Below are 17,780 nucleotides of genomic sequence, written 5' to 3' on the forward strand. Positions count from 1 at the left end.
GGGCCTTTGGGCTTGTCCCCTAATGAAGTATTTCATTAACCAAAAAAAAAAAAAAGCGAAGCCATCGACTCTCAAGGTATTTGAGAGGAAACCCAAGGAGAGAGGAAAACCCTTTTTCTTTTTTTTTTTGTCAAGCTAGTTTTTATTTATTTATTTATTTTATTTAAAGGTCAAGCTAGCTTTTTAGAGAAAAGATGTTCTGAAAGTGGGTTTTTATGATTCGGTAAAGACTCGAATCTATTTAAATATTCCTGACTTCCCTGAAAAAGGCGCTCAATCTATAGGAACTATTCATGATATTTCAAAAAAGGCGGGGGTTATTACGGAACTTCGCCTTAATCAACAAACAAATTCAATTAATAAAGTAAAGTAGCAAAAAAGAAGGTGTGGATGGCTTTGTATTACCTTTTTAGTATCGTAACTTTTAGTATTGTTACTATGTAGAATGGTGTCCTTTACCATAATTGTGCGCTTGCAAGAGAAGGAATCAGTAAGATGTACAAGCAGTGTCATACGGAACATCTGATACAAGAGATCGGATTTGAAGGTTGTGGTGCTCTGACTGCTCTCGGCGTCTAAGCCCGCATTGGAGTCCTCCGCCTGCCACAGTCTCAACTGGAACACTGTTTTAGTCCAACACTTTTGACCCAAATCTCCCCCTGGAATCGGTCTCTCCTGCTGCTTTAATATCGAGTTCTCAACCTGTAAGTTTTCTCATCTTGAACTTCTCTCTGTTTTTTTTTGGATTATCTGATCTTCTAGGTGTTAGTTACCATCTGGGTTTTGCTCGTTCTTGGTGATTATGAATCTCGACTTTGTTTGTTTCCGTTTTTGCTTTTATTATGGTTTCTGATTGTTTAAAAATAGGGTCTTGTGCTTATTCAGTAGCTTAATTTCTTTCGGATTCGTGACTAGAGATTAGAAAATTAGAGTCTTGAGGTAGAAAAATTACTTCAATTACAAAATGAAATAAAATCAATAGAAATGGCAATCACTCTTACCCTGCAAAAATAGTTCTTACGAGGGAAGGTTAATTTTGTTCTTTGTCTACCTGATCCCTCAAAAGGGTTTGGTGTAAATGATGTTGATTTTTAGTATTTATGATGTCAAGCGTGATTGTTTCTAGTTTGAGCTCCCTTCAGAATCTCTGTTGGATCAATTTCTTGTTTCTTGGTCTCTGTTTCTTCTTTGGAGGACTGTGTTTTTTCCTTCCTTCTTGTAATAGTTTGCTCTCTCTCTCTCTCTCTCTCTCTCTCTCAACCTTTGTGGTTTATTTTCCTGCATTATCTCTTTGTTTTCCCTAAGAGCCCTATCATATTATTCATTTGGAATGATGTTGACGTATAATTTACTTCTGTTACGTGATGTGTATGTATTTCTGGTGTGACATTGATGGCTTTTCTTTTTAATGAATTACCAGAATGGGGAAGAATGAAGAAAATGATCTTGTATCAGGAACTTTCACATGGAAAATCGATGAATTCTCCAAGTTGAATGCTGACAAGTGTTATTCTGAAGTTTTTGTTATTGGCGGTTTCAAATGGTATATTTATTTCTGTTACAATCTTAAATCTTGGGGTGATTATAATTTGTGTTCTTAGTTTTGGTCACTCTACATGGCCAGGCGGGTCTCTCTATATCCTAAGGGGAACAAAGCAGAAAACTCCATATCCATGTATTTGGATATTGCAGATTCCAAAACATTGCCTTATGGGTGGACTAGATATGCCAAATTCAGTTTCACCTTGGTTAATCAACTTGATAGAAACATGTCAGTCACTAGAGGTACACACATTTTTCCTGTTCATGTTCTATGTTCCATTTTCTCTATATACCTGTTACCTTGTCATCTAGATGAATTTTTTTTTTTTTTAACCGCTTCCTGTATGTTAATCATCTTGACAGCAACAAGTAAATCACAAAGTGTATATTTTTGTTGCTGTTTATGTTGTTTACTTTCCATTAATTCATTTAAGGCAATTTTCTGTGATAAGTTTCGTTCATTTTTTATATATTTGCTTTTGATCATTGATAACTTAATTAGAAGCATATAATATAGTTTTGGCTACATATACTTATGTGTTCATTTTTTTATTCCTGTAGAATGATGTAGTTTCATCCTTCATATATTATATTAGTTTGTGATATTCAATCTTTTTGTTTTGATAGTCACTAAGCATAAGTTCAATGCGAGAGAGAGTGACTGGGGATTCACGGAATTCATGCCTTTAAGTGAGATGCATGACCTCTCTGAAAGCTATCTTGTGAATGATATTTGTATTGTTGAAGCCAGTGTTTCAGTTCGTAAGGGTGATATTAAAATCTTAGACAATGAAACTGGCGAGCTTATGGATTTTAAGGGTTTAGGACGAATAGAGTTGGCTTTTCATCCACTGCTAGAGGAAGTATGTTTGTCGCAGCCTTCGTTGATTGAGTGCCAACAGAAAAGGAGTCGTACATTTGTTGAATGTGCATTCACAACATTGGGCCGACTCTTACGTTTCCTGAAGACTACAAAGGTGAAGGATTTGAACCAAGATGGCTATGAGAGGCTTCAAATTTTATGGGATGAGCTCGAAAGCTTCAAGTTTGACTTGACTTGGCTGCAGCCTCATGTTCAATCTGTTTTTGGTATGAAGAACATGACCGGAAGAGTTGATAGAATGAGAGAAGATGTCAATATTTTGGAGAGTGAAATCAGGAGGCGGAGGGCTATGCTAGCAGCTGCAGAGGTTGACCTTGAGAGAGCGAAAGAAGATTTGGTAAAGGCAGAACAAGGGTTTAAAAAGATAGGTGGTGTGGATTGTGTAATAGACTATCCGTTGGCTTGAATGTAGAATTCAAATTCTCTCTATTCCGAACTAGTTTGTTACTGCTATGTTTGCACTGTATTGCTTCCAGCAGGACTAGTGAGTTCTAAAATGTTTGCATCCAAGAATCTTTGCTATGTGATTTTCTTAGCTTCGCATTATTTCTAGTTGAGCTTTCATTTCCATTTTTATACATTCTCTACTCCACGATTCATTCACTTGTGCTAAAAATTGTGATTCAAGGTGTCTGAATTTCTTGCTTACTACCAGTGCTAAGTAATTTGTCCTCGTCTTTTTTCTGAGTAGAGCCACAGTCCAAGTGCACAGGTAAAGATATTATCAAAGCTTCCTAGTGGATGGACAAATACTACATGTTTTAAATATGTAGACTGAGTTTTAATACCAAAACAAAAGACTAGACGGACCTCTCCCTCTTTCAAAGATTCACTTTCTGCTCGGGTTTTAATAAAGGGGGAGGTGGCAAAATTTCAAGTCGGCACTCTTTGACACGTGTAGGTTTTTGACATACGTCCTCTTCTCTGTGTCGTCTCTTCGGTGTTGCTTATGGCATCATGACTCTAGCATAGCATCTGGTTAGGTTAGTTCTGTATCTTGGCAGTAAGTTTCGTGGGATTCTGTGTTAACACATTCCTAGATTAGTATATGTATCAATCACAGAATTGCGATTTCACACTTTAATATGCAAATAGAGGGCCCTTTACTGAACTCATTGAATAGTCGCTGCCTCGCTGGATACCCCTTCTAGTTTTGACCCCAGGGATTGCGGGATTATGAATAAATTAGGTCTCAATCTTGACTTGTTTTTTGAGACTTAGTAGTGTTAGGTTACTTTAGTTACTCAGGGCTTTAGTGCTATCCAAGGCATTCTTACGTTGGGTTATTTTTTTTTTAACTTTGTCAAGGGGAACCCAAAGGCTTCCTAGGCCTAAGATAAACCCCTTCGGCGCATGTGAAATGCTCCAACTGTGCGTTGCAGCACAGTGCCTCGCCACTTTGACAGCTTCGGGGTTCGAACTTAGGTTGGGGACCACACCCAACTAGGCAAGAACCACTAGGTCACTTGCAATGGTTCGTTGGGCTATTTTGGTAGCGTAGGTAGTGACTAGCTTGCTGGATTCTCACGAGTCTACCATATTTAGTAATTTTCCATTTAATATGCTAATTATACAACTATAGCCCAAACGATTCTTATATGGAAAATTCTTTTGTATTTCCGTATTTTTCAAAGGAACTTGTTAAGTTTCTTGTACTTTTGAATTCAAAATTAGTTCAAACGATTTTTACGTCAGTTTTCATAATGTACACATATTATTGAACAAAATGAATATAAATTAATATTTTAAATTTTAAAAACTAATTAATTAATCAATTACAATGCTTCGCCGAACTTTTCAACGAACTATATATTAGTTGAGCTTGTCTGAATAATACACGTACATTTTTTTTTTATATATTATACACGTTTCTTATTTTACTAACTATGGTGCCCACTGAATATAAGTCATTGTGTACTTTTTTCTTTCTAATTTATTCAACATGAGGGCAAATGACCTCGTGTAACGATGCATAAGCCCATTTTTGTTTTTTATTGCAAGGGTTCTCATTCAAGCGTAGGAGCAACTTTGGGCACTCCAAAGTCCTAACTTTGTGAATTCCAACCCTAAGACTTCATAGTCCAGTGATCATAAATAAGTAGTCACGCTTCTCCACAACCCTTTTCATATGTTCAATATTAGTTATAGCATTTCCAACAGCTTCCCTATAATTTCTTTATTATAGAGAAGCAAAAATTAAAATCTCCAAAAAAATTTCTGCTCCAACTTCAACAGATTCTCTATTTTACAGATTTTATAATTATTCCCTAAAATTTTATAGATTGCTGTAAATATAGAGAATTTTGTTTTCTCCCTCATCACTATCTCTATTTTAGGAATAATTATAGGGAATCTGTTGGAGCAAAACAGCCAAAATTTTCCCTAAAATGGAGAAAAATCAAGATATGAGGAAATTGTTGGAGTTGCTATTAAATGCTTTGTTTCTCAAACAAAACCCCACGCCTTCTGTTCACCAAAAAAAAAAAACCCACGCCTTCTCAACTAAGGGGAGTGCTATATAGACACTCAGACACTCAGTTGAGTGTTGTGAGACCCACGCAGTCATCTCAGTTTTCTATTTGTTAAGAAACTAAAGCAGTCAAAACATTTCTCTCATATATTTTCACTGCGCATTTTAACTTTTGTGTCTAATTCTAATGAACCCAAGAGGCAGCCTCCACTCAACAGAGAGTTACTTCTTCCTTTCAAGGCCGACCCAACCAAAGAACCATCGATCTACATTCAAAGAGGGTATTAACAAAATAGCTGCAACAAACTTGCAAATCAGTAGATCCTTAAAGGTTAACAACCTCTACCACTCTGTCTACTAGTCGATCTACTGTAACTAGTATTGGGAATTGATTATATACAATAAATTAAAGGTCTGAAGAGTTCTTGATTTGAAATGGCAAAAACTTAAAGCCCAGAAGATAGAACTTAAATTGATATCTCTTCCATAAAATGGTAAAAAGAGCGGGCATTTGTTCTTCTTTTTACCTTTTTTCTTTTCCTTCTCTGTAGCTCCAAAGGAAACTTGAAAGTCAATTCGCCGAACTTTCTACTCACCTCGTTAAGCATGCGACATATATCTACAGGAACCCCTTTTTTTTTATATATTTTTTTATTTATAAAAACTCTCTTTTTAATGTAAATGAAAATACAAGAACCAACAAGCATGGAACTAGCACTTAGAGCTACGTAAGATTACTCCAATCACCGTTGGAGCCTAGATTTCTAAGGGAAATTAGGAAAAGCCTTGAAGTATTTCAATATAGGAATACTTTGAATAAAGATACTTCAGAACTGAATCATACAGATCTGGGCTAAACCCCCTTTTAAAATACCACCAGACATTCCCTAGACCTTTCTAGAGTCCCACAAACAACATTAAAGACTCCTAATTCCCAGATTACATTAAATGCTAAGACAGCTATCAGACAACTACCCCATAGACTCTCTAAACAACATTTAATAAAGACATTAAAGCAAACAGACAACTACCAAGAACTACATCTTAATTACTTGCATCATTCTCCCATTCGTAAAAAAAACTCGTCCTCGAGTTTATTGCTGATCAAAGCTTCCTTAACATCCCCGCTGTTGAGTGGATATAGATCCGAAACATTGAGTGTAGAGTGGATACCCAAATGCTTTGGTAAATCAACCTCATAAGCATTGTCTCCAATCTTCTTGATAATCTTGTAAGGCCCAATCTTTTGTTTACTTAGCTTAGAGTAGGAACCAGTTGGGTGCCTTTCTCTACGCAGATGAACCATGACCATATCTCCTTTTTGGAAACTGTAGGGACGTCGTTTCCTATCTGCATACTACTAATACTTAACATTTGACTTTTCAACTTTCAACCTTATCTCATCGTGCAGCTTTTGCATTTTTGCAGCGACTGTTTCACCCTTTATGCTCCCTTTTCCAACTTCTGGCATAGGGATTAAGTCATGAAAATGCATTGGCTGTTTCCCGTACACTATTTCAAAAGGGCTTCTACTGGTAGTGTGATTTTTTGAATAGTTGAAGCAAATTCTGCTTGTGCCATAACTGCCTCCCATTGCTTCGGGTATTCTCCAACTAAACTTCGCAGCAAGCTACCCAAACTTCTATTAATAACTTCTGTTTGCCCATTAGTTTGAGGATGGTAGGCGCTGCTGTACTATAACTTTGTTCCAAGCCTTTTCCATAAAGCTCTCCAAAAATGAGACAAAAACTTGGAATCTCGATCAGAAGTGATTGATTTAGGCAACTCCATGTAGACTGATGATTTCTCAAAAGTATATATTAGCAATATTTGAGAAATCTGTCGTCTTTTTACAGCTGATAAAATGCGCCATTTTTGAGAACCGATCAACCATTACGAGGATTGAATCCATCCCTCTTTGACTCCTAGGCAGCCCCTGTTACGCTTGAAATGAGTGCCAATTTAAACCCTGAAAAATATCATCGTTAGTATAGAATAAGCAGGGATCGTTCAAGCCAGGGATTGAAGGTACTCACATATAATCACGAAAACAAAGAAGAATTTACAAGTATAGAATGAAAATCAAAGTTTATATAAACTGTTTTAGAGAAACGTGAATTGAGATAAAATCGATGTGTGTTCTCATTGATAATAGGGGTCTCTTTATATAGAGAATTACAATGCATAGAGTCTGAATCATACAAGGAAAGGTAATCATACATGGAATAGGAATCTCTAGATTCTTCTAATTAAACTCTATTACCACTAAGTCAAGTAACCTAGAGTTTGGGCCAGACACAAAATATGGATTTACTTGAACACTCCCCCTTTTGTCGCCCAAACGCGGTACTTCTCTCGTTGCCTCGCTAAAAACCTTGCCGAGTAACAAAAACCCAGTGGGACAAAAATAATCTCGGTCGAAGGGGAAAAAGAGCACAACACACCCTTCACGTTTCAAGATTTACATGTAGACATCTCTCCCTGATGTCTGCACCTCCCCCTGATAACTACGATCATGAGAGTTCAGATAATTTCCGCAAGCCAATTCTTGCCACATGTTTCTCGAACGTGGATTTGGGCAATGTCTTAGTAAACAAGTCTGCCACATTGTCCTCAGATCGAACCTGGTTTACTTTGATCTTGAGGAGCTTCTGTTGTTGCTTATTGTAGAAGAATTTAGGCAATATGTGCTTGGTGTTGTCGCCTTTGATGTAGCATTGCTTCATTTGTTCAATGCAAGCAGCATTATCCTCATAAATGCTAGTAGGCTCATCTGTGGTAGATTCCAAACCACAATTACTTCGCATGTGCGTAACTATGGATCTAAGTCATATACATTGACGAATTGCTTCGTGGAGAGCAATAATCTCTGCATGATTCGAAGAAGTAGCGACTAAGTTCTGTTTAGTAGACCTCCAAGATATCGCTGTCTTACCCATTGACTTGATGCATATACTCTCACAAGCGTACGTATCATTGTCAAGATAGGGAAATATTGTGCCCAAGATTATCGTACCACGGGGATTAATGGCTAACCCACAATCCTTGGATAGTCGGAACTAGAGTCACTAAGCAAATAAAGGAAAAAGAAAAAAAAAATGCTATTCTAAGGCACCAAGCCTTAGCAATGCTCGGCTTTGGTTTGCATCGAAGCCTAATCAAAGCTAAGAGCCTAGTGATGATTATCTACAATGAGTCGAAGTTCAATATTTTGAGAGATAATTTTAGATTAACAAAATGTAATGAAATGTAAAGCAATTAATAAAAATGCAAAGAAATTAATAATAGTGTAACCAAATAAATGGGAATGTCGGGTGTTAGGGAGGTTCCTTCACCCAAATTCTATGTGTCGGAAGCTAATATAATGTAGATGCAAATTTCCTACTTTGGCGGTAGTCGTATCCAAGGCGGTTTAAGGCTCAAGGACCGAAATTCCCTTTCATGGTATTCCTACTCCTGTTCAAGGGTCGTAGGAACTCACTTGGCATGAATTAGAGCCGGTTCAAGGGTCTCTAATTCATATCAAGAGGCCTAGAGATTGAGGAATTAGACTACTAAGCGACCCGCCCGCGCATTCACGCAACGGGTGTAAATCACCATGCTTATAACCCCTCGAATACGAAATTGAAGGTTTCTAGCTTAGGAATTAGAAGGGGTCAAGCCTCTAACTCCGTCCTAGACATGCTCAAAATACACACCCTAGAGTTGACTAGGCTCCTAGACATGCATTTTAACCCAACAAAAATATATATAAGCATCCATCATATGAAAATTGCATCATTACATTAAATTAAACATCTTTTACACAAAATTTGGGCTAGGGCACACAACTCTAACCCCCAACAAGGAAATTACTCACAACCCATAATCATAGACATCAAGATTACAAAATTCAGAGAGAAAAGAGTATAGAAGTGTAGGAGAAAACAAGGGTAGCCACAAATAGCTAGAAAGCTAGCATGACTATCATTGAATTACAACTCCCACAATTACCTCAAGTCTTGAATCTTATAGCTAGAGGTAAAAGCCTTTGATGAATCCTTGAAGCTTTGGGTGAGTAATCCTTCAAATTCCTAAAATAAAACTAAAAAGTATGGAAAATGGAGGAAGATGAGAGGAGGGGAGGGCAGTAGCCCTCACCCTAGTTGCTGTGCGGCATCTCTGTTCTCCCCGGGAGAAAAGGATGATTGAATATAATCATATATGGATGGCTGCCTTGGTATCGTGAGGGTGAGAAGAGGATAAGGAACACGTGGCTGCCATGTGTTGGTCTCAGAAGAAAGAGGAAATGATCTGCTGTGATGGCGCGTGAGAGAAAACAGAACGAGAGATGGCTAGCTGCACGTGGGTTTAATTAAAGAATGAGATCTTAATTAACCCCCTGATGCCACGTGTCAATATTTGACTGGTTGGATTAATTAACCAAACAATTCAAGTGAAACGTGCAGCCATTGACTTTGTTTAATTAATCTAGTGTCATGTCCTTCCTTAATTAACCAAGAAGTTAATTAAGACAAGTCATGGGCCCACTTTGATCACCTTGTAAGAAGTTTCGCACAAATTCTCATCATCGTTCCAATCTCTTGTTAACGTCTAAGTGTGGGGATTGATCGACTACTCGTTATTCCTTTTTTGTGCTATTTTCTTTTGATATCTGTGACTCCGCTTATTTCCTACACAATAAATAAAAATATATTAATTACATAATAATTGACTTGAGGATTAGTTTAATTATAGTTAGGGGTGGGCGTTCAAAACTGAAGTACCGAACCCGACCCGGTACCGTTTAGCCGGTACGGTACGGTTTCATTTTTTCATTTTTCACTGTTCGGTACAATACCGAACCGTACCGTTTGAAACGGGACGGGATCAGTATGCATGTTTTGATCCCGGATTAATCCCGTACTAGCCCGAAAACTTTTATGTTGTTCTTTTTTAAAATGCAAGTCATGCTATCATTGGATAATTTTTTATTTATATTGGGTTATGGGTCCTAACGTGCAGCACACAATCTTATCCACCCCTCTCTCTCTCTCTTTCTCTATCTCTCTCTCCCTCTGTTTCTTCTTGTTCCTGAGACATAAGCAAAACCTTATCCCATCTCTCTCTTTGTAGCTTTCAAACAAACTAAAGAAAGTCCAGGAACGATGTCCAAGATTTTGAAGAAAGCCCCAAGCGATCTCAACCTCTTCCATCTCAATCTCTTCCTCACCATGAGATTTAAATTCTCATAGATCTCAAACTTTTACCAATATGTGAAAGCAGTTTTGATGCCGCTGCTGAAGTGCTTCTCCAGCTGCCAAAACAGAAGGAGAAAAAGAAGATATAGGCATCGGAGGCATGCTTTATACTGTAATTGCAAAGAAATTAGTGCGTTTTGATTTGTATGTTAGTGATCTAATCTACATATTTGTTGATCTCTTTATTTTCTTTGAATTAGATTTCATTGAAGCAAACAGAGATCAACAAGCTGAGCAAACAGGGGATCGCTCCTCCTTTTATTTTTATTTTTTTCCTTTTTTCGGGTCTGTCCCGGATTAGGTCCGGTCCCGGCCCGTTACCGATCGGGTTCGGGCTTGTCGAGATCAATTCTCAAAATGTCCTAAACCGTACCGGCCGTACCGAACTTTAATTCCGGGCCCGGGATAGGGATTACCACAATTTCAGTCCGCCCCGGCCCGTGCCCAGCCCTAATTATAGTATTTAGAGTGCACTTACGCGCATAAAAATGCGTGTAATCACCCATGGTGAAAACATAACCAGTTTAGGAACAACCTTTGTGCGGGTCAGAGAGGTACCCAGCATCAGCAAAACCTTCCAAAACACTTAAATTGTTTTGGGATGGGGAGAGGGAACCCTGGCATTTGATGGGTCTGAATCCATCGTCTCTCTGTAGGGATAGAACAAGTCCATATCGATCATACCACTTAGGTATCGAAAGACATCTTTAACACCATTCCAATGGCGTCGTGTTGGCGCAGAGCTATATCTAGCTAACAAATTCACAACGAATGAGATGTTCGGTCTTGTGCATTGTGCTAAGTACAATAATGCGCCTATTGCACTTAGGTAGGACACTTTTGCCTCTAGCACTTCTTCGTCGTCATCTTTTGGACGGAATGGATCCTTCTTTGGATCAAGACTACGGACGATCATTGGGGTGCTTGAAGGCTTAATTTTGTCAGTGTTAAAACGCCTAAGCATCTTTTGGGTATAAGCTGATTGATGAATCAGGATACCATCTTCATGGTGCTCAAGTTCCAAACCGAGGCAAAACAGTGTTTTCCCAAGATCTTTCATCTCAAACTCGGATTTCAAGTGTTCAGCGGTTTCCCTTAACTCTTTAAGGGTGCCAATTATGTTCATGTCATCGACATAAACCGCTACTATTGCAAATCCGGAACTTGTCCTTTTTATGAACACACATGGGCATAGTTCATTGTTGACATATCCCTTACCAATCAAGTACTCACTAAGACGGTTATACCACATCCGTCCAGATTGTTTCAATTCATATAGTGAGCGTTTCAACCTTATAGAAAACGCGCTCCGTGGTTTAGAGCCATTTGATTTGGGTAACTGAAGTCCATCAGGAACCTTCATGTATATTTCTGTATCTAGATCCCCATATAGATACTCAGTAACCACATCCATAAGCTGCATGTTCAATTTTTCAGAAACTACCAAACTGACAAGGTAGCGGAACGTTATGACGTCCATTACGGGAGAATAGGTCTCCTCGTAGTCGACTCCAGGGCGTTGTGAGAAGCCCGGCACCACAAGGCAAGCTTTGTACCTTACAATATCGTTTCTCTCATTACGCTTTCTAACGAATACCCATTTATAACCAACCGGTTTGGTGTTGGGCGGTATTGGTACAACCTTTCCAAATACCTTTGTTTTTCCTAGAGAATCAAGTTCTTCCTGGATCGCATCTTTCCATTTTTGCCAATCAGCTCTACGTTGACATTCATCAACGGAGCGTTGTTCAATGTCATCGGTCTCAATAATCTCACGCGCCACTGAATACGCGAATACATCATCAATGATGATGGAGTTTCTTTCCCACGTCCTATGTACACTAGTGTAATTTACAGAGATCTCTACGTTCTCAGGGATAGGTTCTGACATTCAGGCATCCCCCAATGATGTCTTGTGGACATAACCATAATCTGGAACATTCTCATGGGACGGATTTTGAGTATCAATGATCAAAGGATTTGTTTGTGCCTCATTCGCTCTCTTTCTAGGGCGAGTATCCTTCGAACCAATTGGTCTACCACGCTTCCTTGCGGGACCTGCAGCCATAGACGCCACATCATTGCCATTCTGGGTAATGGTGCCATCTCTCGGTGTCACAGAAGTGGCGTTATGTCCAGTATTCGGGACATCGATCCTTGCAGGCACGTTTGCAGCATGTATGTGTGATCTCGTCACTTTGGCAACATCAGAAAATACATCAGGCAGAGTGTCTGCTACGTTCTGGAGCTCGACTATCCTTCGCACTTCAAGTTCGGACTGTGCGGTACGGGGATCGAGATGAGACATAGTGGGGACAGACCATGACAATTCCAGTCGTTCCTGTTGAACATCTATGTTCTTATCTCCCCCTAATGATGGGAAGACTGTCTCATCAAAGTGACAATCCGCAAATCTAGCGGTAAAGAGATCGCCTGTCAAGGGTTCAAGATAGAGGACAAATCTAGCGCAAGTGCTAGATATCAGGCTCGTTCCCAGTCACTAGCTGTAACGCAGAGTAAGATTGGGTTGGAGTGGGTCGTACACAAATTAGCGTCGATGCATGCAATATTGCATATCCCCAAGCAGAAACAGGGAGATTGGTGCACATAACCAATGTCTATGCTGTCATCTGTAGTCGTTTGATAGCGGCTTCTGCGAGACCATTTTGGGTATGAACATGGGGAACTAGATGCTCTACATCAATCCCCAATGACATGCAATAGTCATCGAAAGTTTTCGATGTAAACTCCCCAGCATTATCAAGTCGAATTGACTTAATATGATGGTTAGGGTAGTGTGCCCGTAGACGGATAATATGGGCGAGGAGTTTAACATAAGTAGCATTTCGAGTGGACAACAGCGCGAGATGTGACCAGCGTGTCGACGCATAAACCAATACCATAAAGTATTTAAAAGTTCCGCATGATGGTTGAATTGGTCCACAGATATCCCCTTGGATTCTCTGTAAGAACGGAATGAGTATTTTGGGATCCTTTGCGTAGGACGGTCTCGGTCCTAATTTCCCGAATGAACAGGCTTTGCAAAATGAGCGAGAGGCCTTAGAAGCAACCAATGAGGATTTTGGTTGGGCTTGAGCGTCTGTAGCGCTATTAGAAGCAAAATGTGTGACTACATCACCCATCATGGTGTTGGAACCATGGAAAGTAGCATCCATGGCGTCTTGACCATGGGGAGGGACATCCATGGCGTCATGGTCATGGGTAGCGCCATTTATGGCGTTGTCACAAGGGACTTGGGCGGCCCTATGGCGTCTTGACCATGGGGAGGGACATCCATGGCGTCATGGCCATGGGCAGCGCCATTTATGGCGTTGTCACAAGGGACTTGGGCAGCCCTATGGCGTCCCAAGACAGCTGCAGCGCTAGATGCTGCGGTGGCTGCTGTCTTACTAAGTCCTGGAATAAATTTTCGATTCTTGCTTCTTCTCACTCTGAAGAATGGATGTCCGTGTGAAATCTTTAGTGTACGGATCATCATATCACGACCAGGATGTCCTAATCGGTCATGCCAAAGCCAATATGTGTCTGAATCCAAGAGATCTTCTCTTATGACATTATTGGATTCAATTGGTCGAATTGTAGTGACATAAAGTCCACTAGACTGACACATAAGCTTCTCTAAGATGCACTTACGTCCGCAATCATTAGAGGTAATACAAAGGAACTCTTTTCCGTTCTCAGTATGCGTTTCCGCATGGAATCCGTTAGCTCTTATATCTTTAAAGCTCAATAAGGTTCGATTTGCCTTAGAAGCGTAGAGAGCTTCTGCGACTTTAATCAAGGTGGGTTTTGGCAATAGGAATTGGGCCATTCCATGTCCTTGAACTAAACTTGATGGCCCAGCCATCGTAGTCACAGAGGAATGTGTAGGCAACATCTCTAAGAATAATTGCCTATGGCGTAGAATGGTGTGCGTGGTCGCACTATCCGCAAGACATTGTAGTTCTCCAGAATCCATTCCTAACAGAAAAGCTCGTAATTAAAAGGGAGTCATGAAGAAAAGAACTCAACTTTTATTAATAAGCCAACGGGATTACATCATTGTCTCTTTCACTAGAGAAATTCTAATCCAAAAACTAGCTAATGCAAGACAATGGTAGTCGTCTAACTTCTTTCGGTAATTCCAACGCAAATGTGACCAGTGATAGGAGCATTTTAATGCGACGTTTTAACTGCATTTCCCTACATTTCTTGCGTTATTCCCTTATTAAAACTCTGTTTAGGAAAGTTTCCATTCTTTGATTGGGAAAGTTCCTATTTGTAGAAAGTTTCTATATTTGTAGTTTCTATTTATCATTTTTAGTAAGTTTCCATTTTCGGTAGTTTCTATTTTTCATTTTTAGAAAGTTTCCCATTTTCAGTTTAGGAAAGTTACCATTTTTCATTTTAGGAAAGTTTCTATTTTTCTTATTAGTTTCTATTTTCAGGACCTCCGAGCTAAAAAGTGGAAATGAACTCACAAATGGAAAGAGGAGCTTGCGAACACCAAGGGGAGCAAAAATGAGGAACAATGAGCCACAGAAATGAGCAGAAATGAAGAAAAGAAGTTTTCCTGCTTCAACCAGGAAACCCTGCGAAAGGGAGGAGAGCTTACCAATGAAGTTTCCAACGTTATCATGAAAAAGAAATAGAAAAATGAAGTGTTATGACGTTGGAAGGTGACAAGGCTTGAATAAGAAGCAACAAGGCCCAAGAACTCTCAAGACTTGGTGGATTTTCGGCAATTGGATCAAAGCCCATCAAGGGCCATGCAATTAGGGTTTGTGACGCAAGGTAAACCCTAGAGATGTTGTTGCCGTGAAATCCCAAGAGATAAACAAGGGAGATGGCGTGAAAAATCAGAAATTAAAAGAAGATTTCGGTTGAGATTTTCTAAGGTAATTTTTATGGAAAGAAAATATACTTGGAGACTTACCTAGAGAGTTTGCCGTTCAAAGTGAAGAGAGAAACAAGGGAAGCAACGTGAAACCCTAAGAAGATGACGCCAAGAGAAATTCAAGAGAGAGTTTTAAGGAAAGACAAAGTGTGGAGACCAAGAAACGGCCAAAAAGGAGTCTAGATTCGTTCCCTATTTTCTCTAAAGGAAGTTTGGCCGAAATTGAACTACAAAATCAGAAAATATCTCAAGGTATTTCGGCCAAGATATTAGGGAATTAAAATGGAGTTTTGTGATTGGTTGAACCATGTCATAGGGCTTATTTGGCAAGCTATTATTGGAGGAAATTATGTGGCATTTTCAGATTAATTCCATGGGATATTAAGAAGAATATTACGGCTTGGAGAGCAAGCATTGCCGTCCCCTATATATACTCCCTCATTCTCAACGTCAAGTCCGCTCCCCATACAATTTACAACTTAGAAAAATCAGAAAATCCCTTTAGCATAGCCGTGAGTTTCTCCATCCTCTAGAGCAAGCCATGAGTTCAAGCAAGGCCAAGGAAGAGAAGAAGAAGCCGTGACCTATTCCTCCACCATCCACCTTTGAAGCTTGCTTTCGAGTTCAAAGAATTCATCTTTATTCACCCATCATCATCTTCCATCCACGGTGTAATTCGACCTCTACTTTGTAACCTTTGCTTTGAATTTCGTTGGTTTTGTTCTAGTTGACATATGTGTTTGAATGAATATTAATTTCTGAAATTTTTATATGATTGAATGAAATTTTCAGATTCATATTATTGTTCTCCGAAAGTTGCTTATGTGGGTTTGTTTAATTAAATTTACGTTATAGATATCTTTTGTATTTTAATCTTATGTGGTTGCAAACACTTAGGGTTTCGATATAATTGGTGCTAGGTTTAAGAACATGAAATCAACTTTTTGTTTTGTGTAAACTTAAATCAAAGTAGTAAAGGTTTTGTACAAAAATCAAATTTAATTAAAGAGAATTGCAATTAGGTGGACTTTTCCATACTAAGTTGTACACTTGAGTTGATAGCCTTTCTATGTGCTTTATGCGTTGAACATGTCATGATTGACTAGCTTTCTAGGGCTTGAATGCATGTTTGATAGGATTAGTCTTTGTGCTTTCACTTAGATTGATTAGCATTGAAAAGTAAAATACGGGAAATTGTTTGCTTTCTAACGTTTCACATGATCAACTCCTTTCTCATGACTTAGATGAACAATATTAGGGTTTGAATCGATTTTAATCATATGTTTCGGTTTTTGATCTTTGTTCTCTCATTCCATTTGTATTTTTATGTTTTTACATTTAAATTGTTTTGTTAACTTAGTTTTATTTTCAGAAAACCAAAAACAAAAATCCCCCCTTTTCATAAATAATGTGAATATCTTTGTAAATATTATACTTTGTTTTAATTTTAATTGTTTAATTGTTTGACAATGACAGGTGTACCCTCAATCCCCGGAATAGAACGATCCCTATTTGCTTATACTACTAACGATCTTTTCAGGGTTAAATTATGCGCTTGCTTTGAGCGTATCAACCAGGTGAGTAGAGAGATGTCGGTGGAGCAAGGCTCACTTAAGTACCACTAATCTCAAAACCTTCCTAGACATCACATTTTTATTGAGTACGCCTGCTTTGAAGAAAGATTAAACCATTGGCATCTACTACAAAAATAATATGGCAATTGCCTACATCTCTTGGAAAATAAAAAGACTTAATCAAAATCGTCAGTTTATGGGTCTTGATCCTTGAAGTCTTCCACCCTTAGATCGAGATCGCCATCTTGATCTTCTTGTTTTATGTAATTTGCCTCCCTTGCTTCACGATACATCTTGTATGCGTTTGCAACATTCTGGGATGCTTTACACGCCCTTGCCCAATGTCTTGGTAGTGTACACCTAAGACAAGCATCTTTATGGTCAGGTTCCCTTGATCGAGGCACTTTAGAAGCGCTTTGGGGACGGTTCCTTCCTTTGGTGGCGTCTCTCTCTCTTCACACGTTTACCTCCATGGTTCCGTGCACGCCTATCTTGGCGGTTTCCTTCCTTTTTAGGGCGAGAATATGGATCAGAACGTCCAGAACTATCCCTATCTTTAGGGTTTAGCTCCTTGCGCCCTCCCTTAGGTGCGCGACTATAATTAGACTCCGGAATTGACTTGGCTCCCACGGGTCTAGAGTTATAGTTCTTCACAAGTATGTTATCGTGCTTTTCAGCCACTTTCATGGCACCAATTAGCTCATGAAATCTTGTGATGCGTCCAGCATTGACATCAATTCGATAGTTCTTGGCTACCATCAATGCAGAGACAGGGGAAGGTAGAGAGAGTCTTCTCGATCAACATCGTATCAGTGATTTTCTGCCCACAGAATTCCATCAAAGACTTGATACGTAGTGCTTCGAAATTGTAGTCAAGTACAGACTTAAAATCACAGAAGCGAAGGCTATGCCATCTCACTTCTAAGTCTGGAAGCAGGGAGTCACGAACATTGCCAAAACACTGCTCGAGTTCTACCCATAGTTTTCTTGGGTCTTTCTCATTGAGGTACTCATTCTGGAGCACGTCATTCATGTTCCTTGTCATGAGAATGATGGCTTTAACTTCATTCGCCTCTCTTGTAGCTCTATTTGCTTCAAAAGCAGCAGCTTGTTGAGGAGTAAGCACGTCCTGACTTGGCTATTGGATCGTACTTAGGATCCCATCAGCCTTAAG

The 17,780-nt window shown here is 39.2% G+C and overlaps 1 protein-coding gene across 1 annotated transcript; it reads left to right on the forward strand.

Annotated features, from left to right (window-relative positions):
* The first annotated feature begins 428 nt into the window (after positions 1–428).
* On the forward strand, positions 429–2,971 carry LOC133717946 (MATH domain and coiled-coil domain-containing protein At3g58370-like). The gene is made up of 4 exons (XM_062144721.1): positions 429–704; positions 1,421–1,543; positions 1,625–1,785; positions 2,170–2,971. Exons 2-4 carry the CDS (start codon positions 1,422–1,424, stop codon positions 2,829–2,831), a joined length of 945 nt encoding a protein of 314 aa, XP_062000705.1. The 5' UTR covers positions 429–704; position 1,421; the 3' UTR covers positions 2,832–2,971.
* The last annotated feature ends 14,809 nt before the right edge of the window (positions 2,972–17,780 follow it).

The sequence above is a fragment of the Rosa rugosa genome, chromosome 6, assembly GCF_958449725.1.
Source record: "Rosa rugosa chromosome 6, drRosRugo1.1, whole genome shotgun sequence".
In the NCBI taxonomy this organism is placed as follows: domain Eukaryota; kingdom Viridiplantae; phylum Streptophyta; class Magnoliopsida; order Rosales; family Rosaceae; genus Rosa; species Rosa rugosa.

What these genes read in the sequence shown, in the direction of transcription:
- LOC133717946 (XM_062144721.1), top strand. Translation starts at nt 1,422, where the DNA reads ATGGGGAAGAATGAAGAAAATGATCTTGTATCAGGAACTTTCACATGG. An exon ending in GTTATTGGCGGTTTCAAATG is followed by an intron (nt 1,544 to 1,624) that starts GTATATTTATTT and finishes CTACATGGCCAG; the next exon opens with GCGGGTCTCTCTATATCCTA. An exon ending in AAACATGTCAGTCACTAGAG is followed by an intron (nt 1,786 to 2,169) that starts GTACACACATTT and finishes TTGTTTTGATAG; the next exon opens with TCACTAAGCATAAGTTCAAT.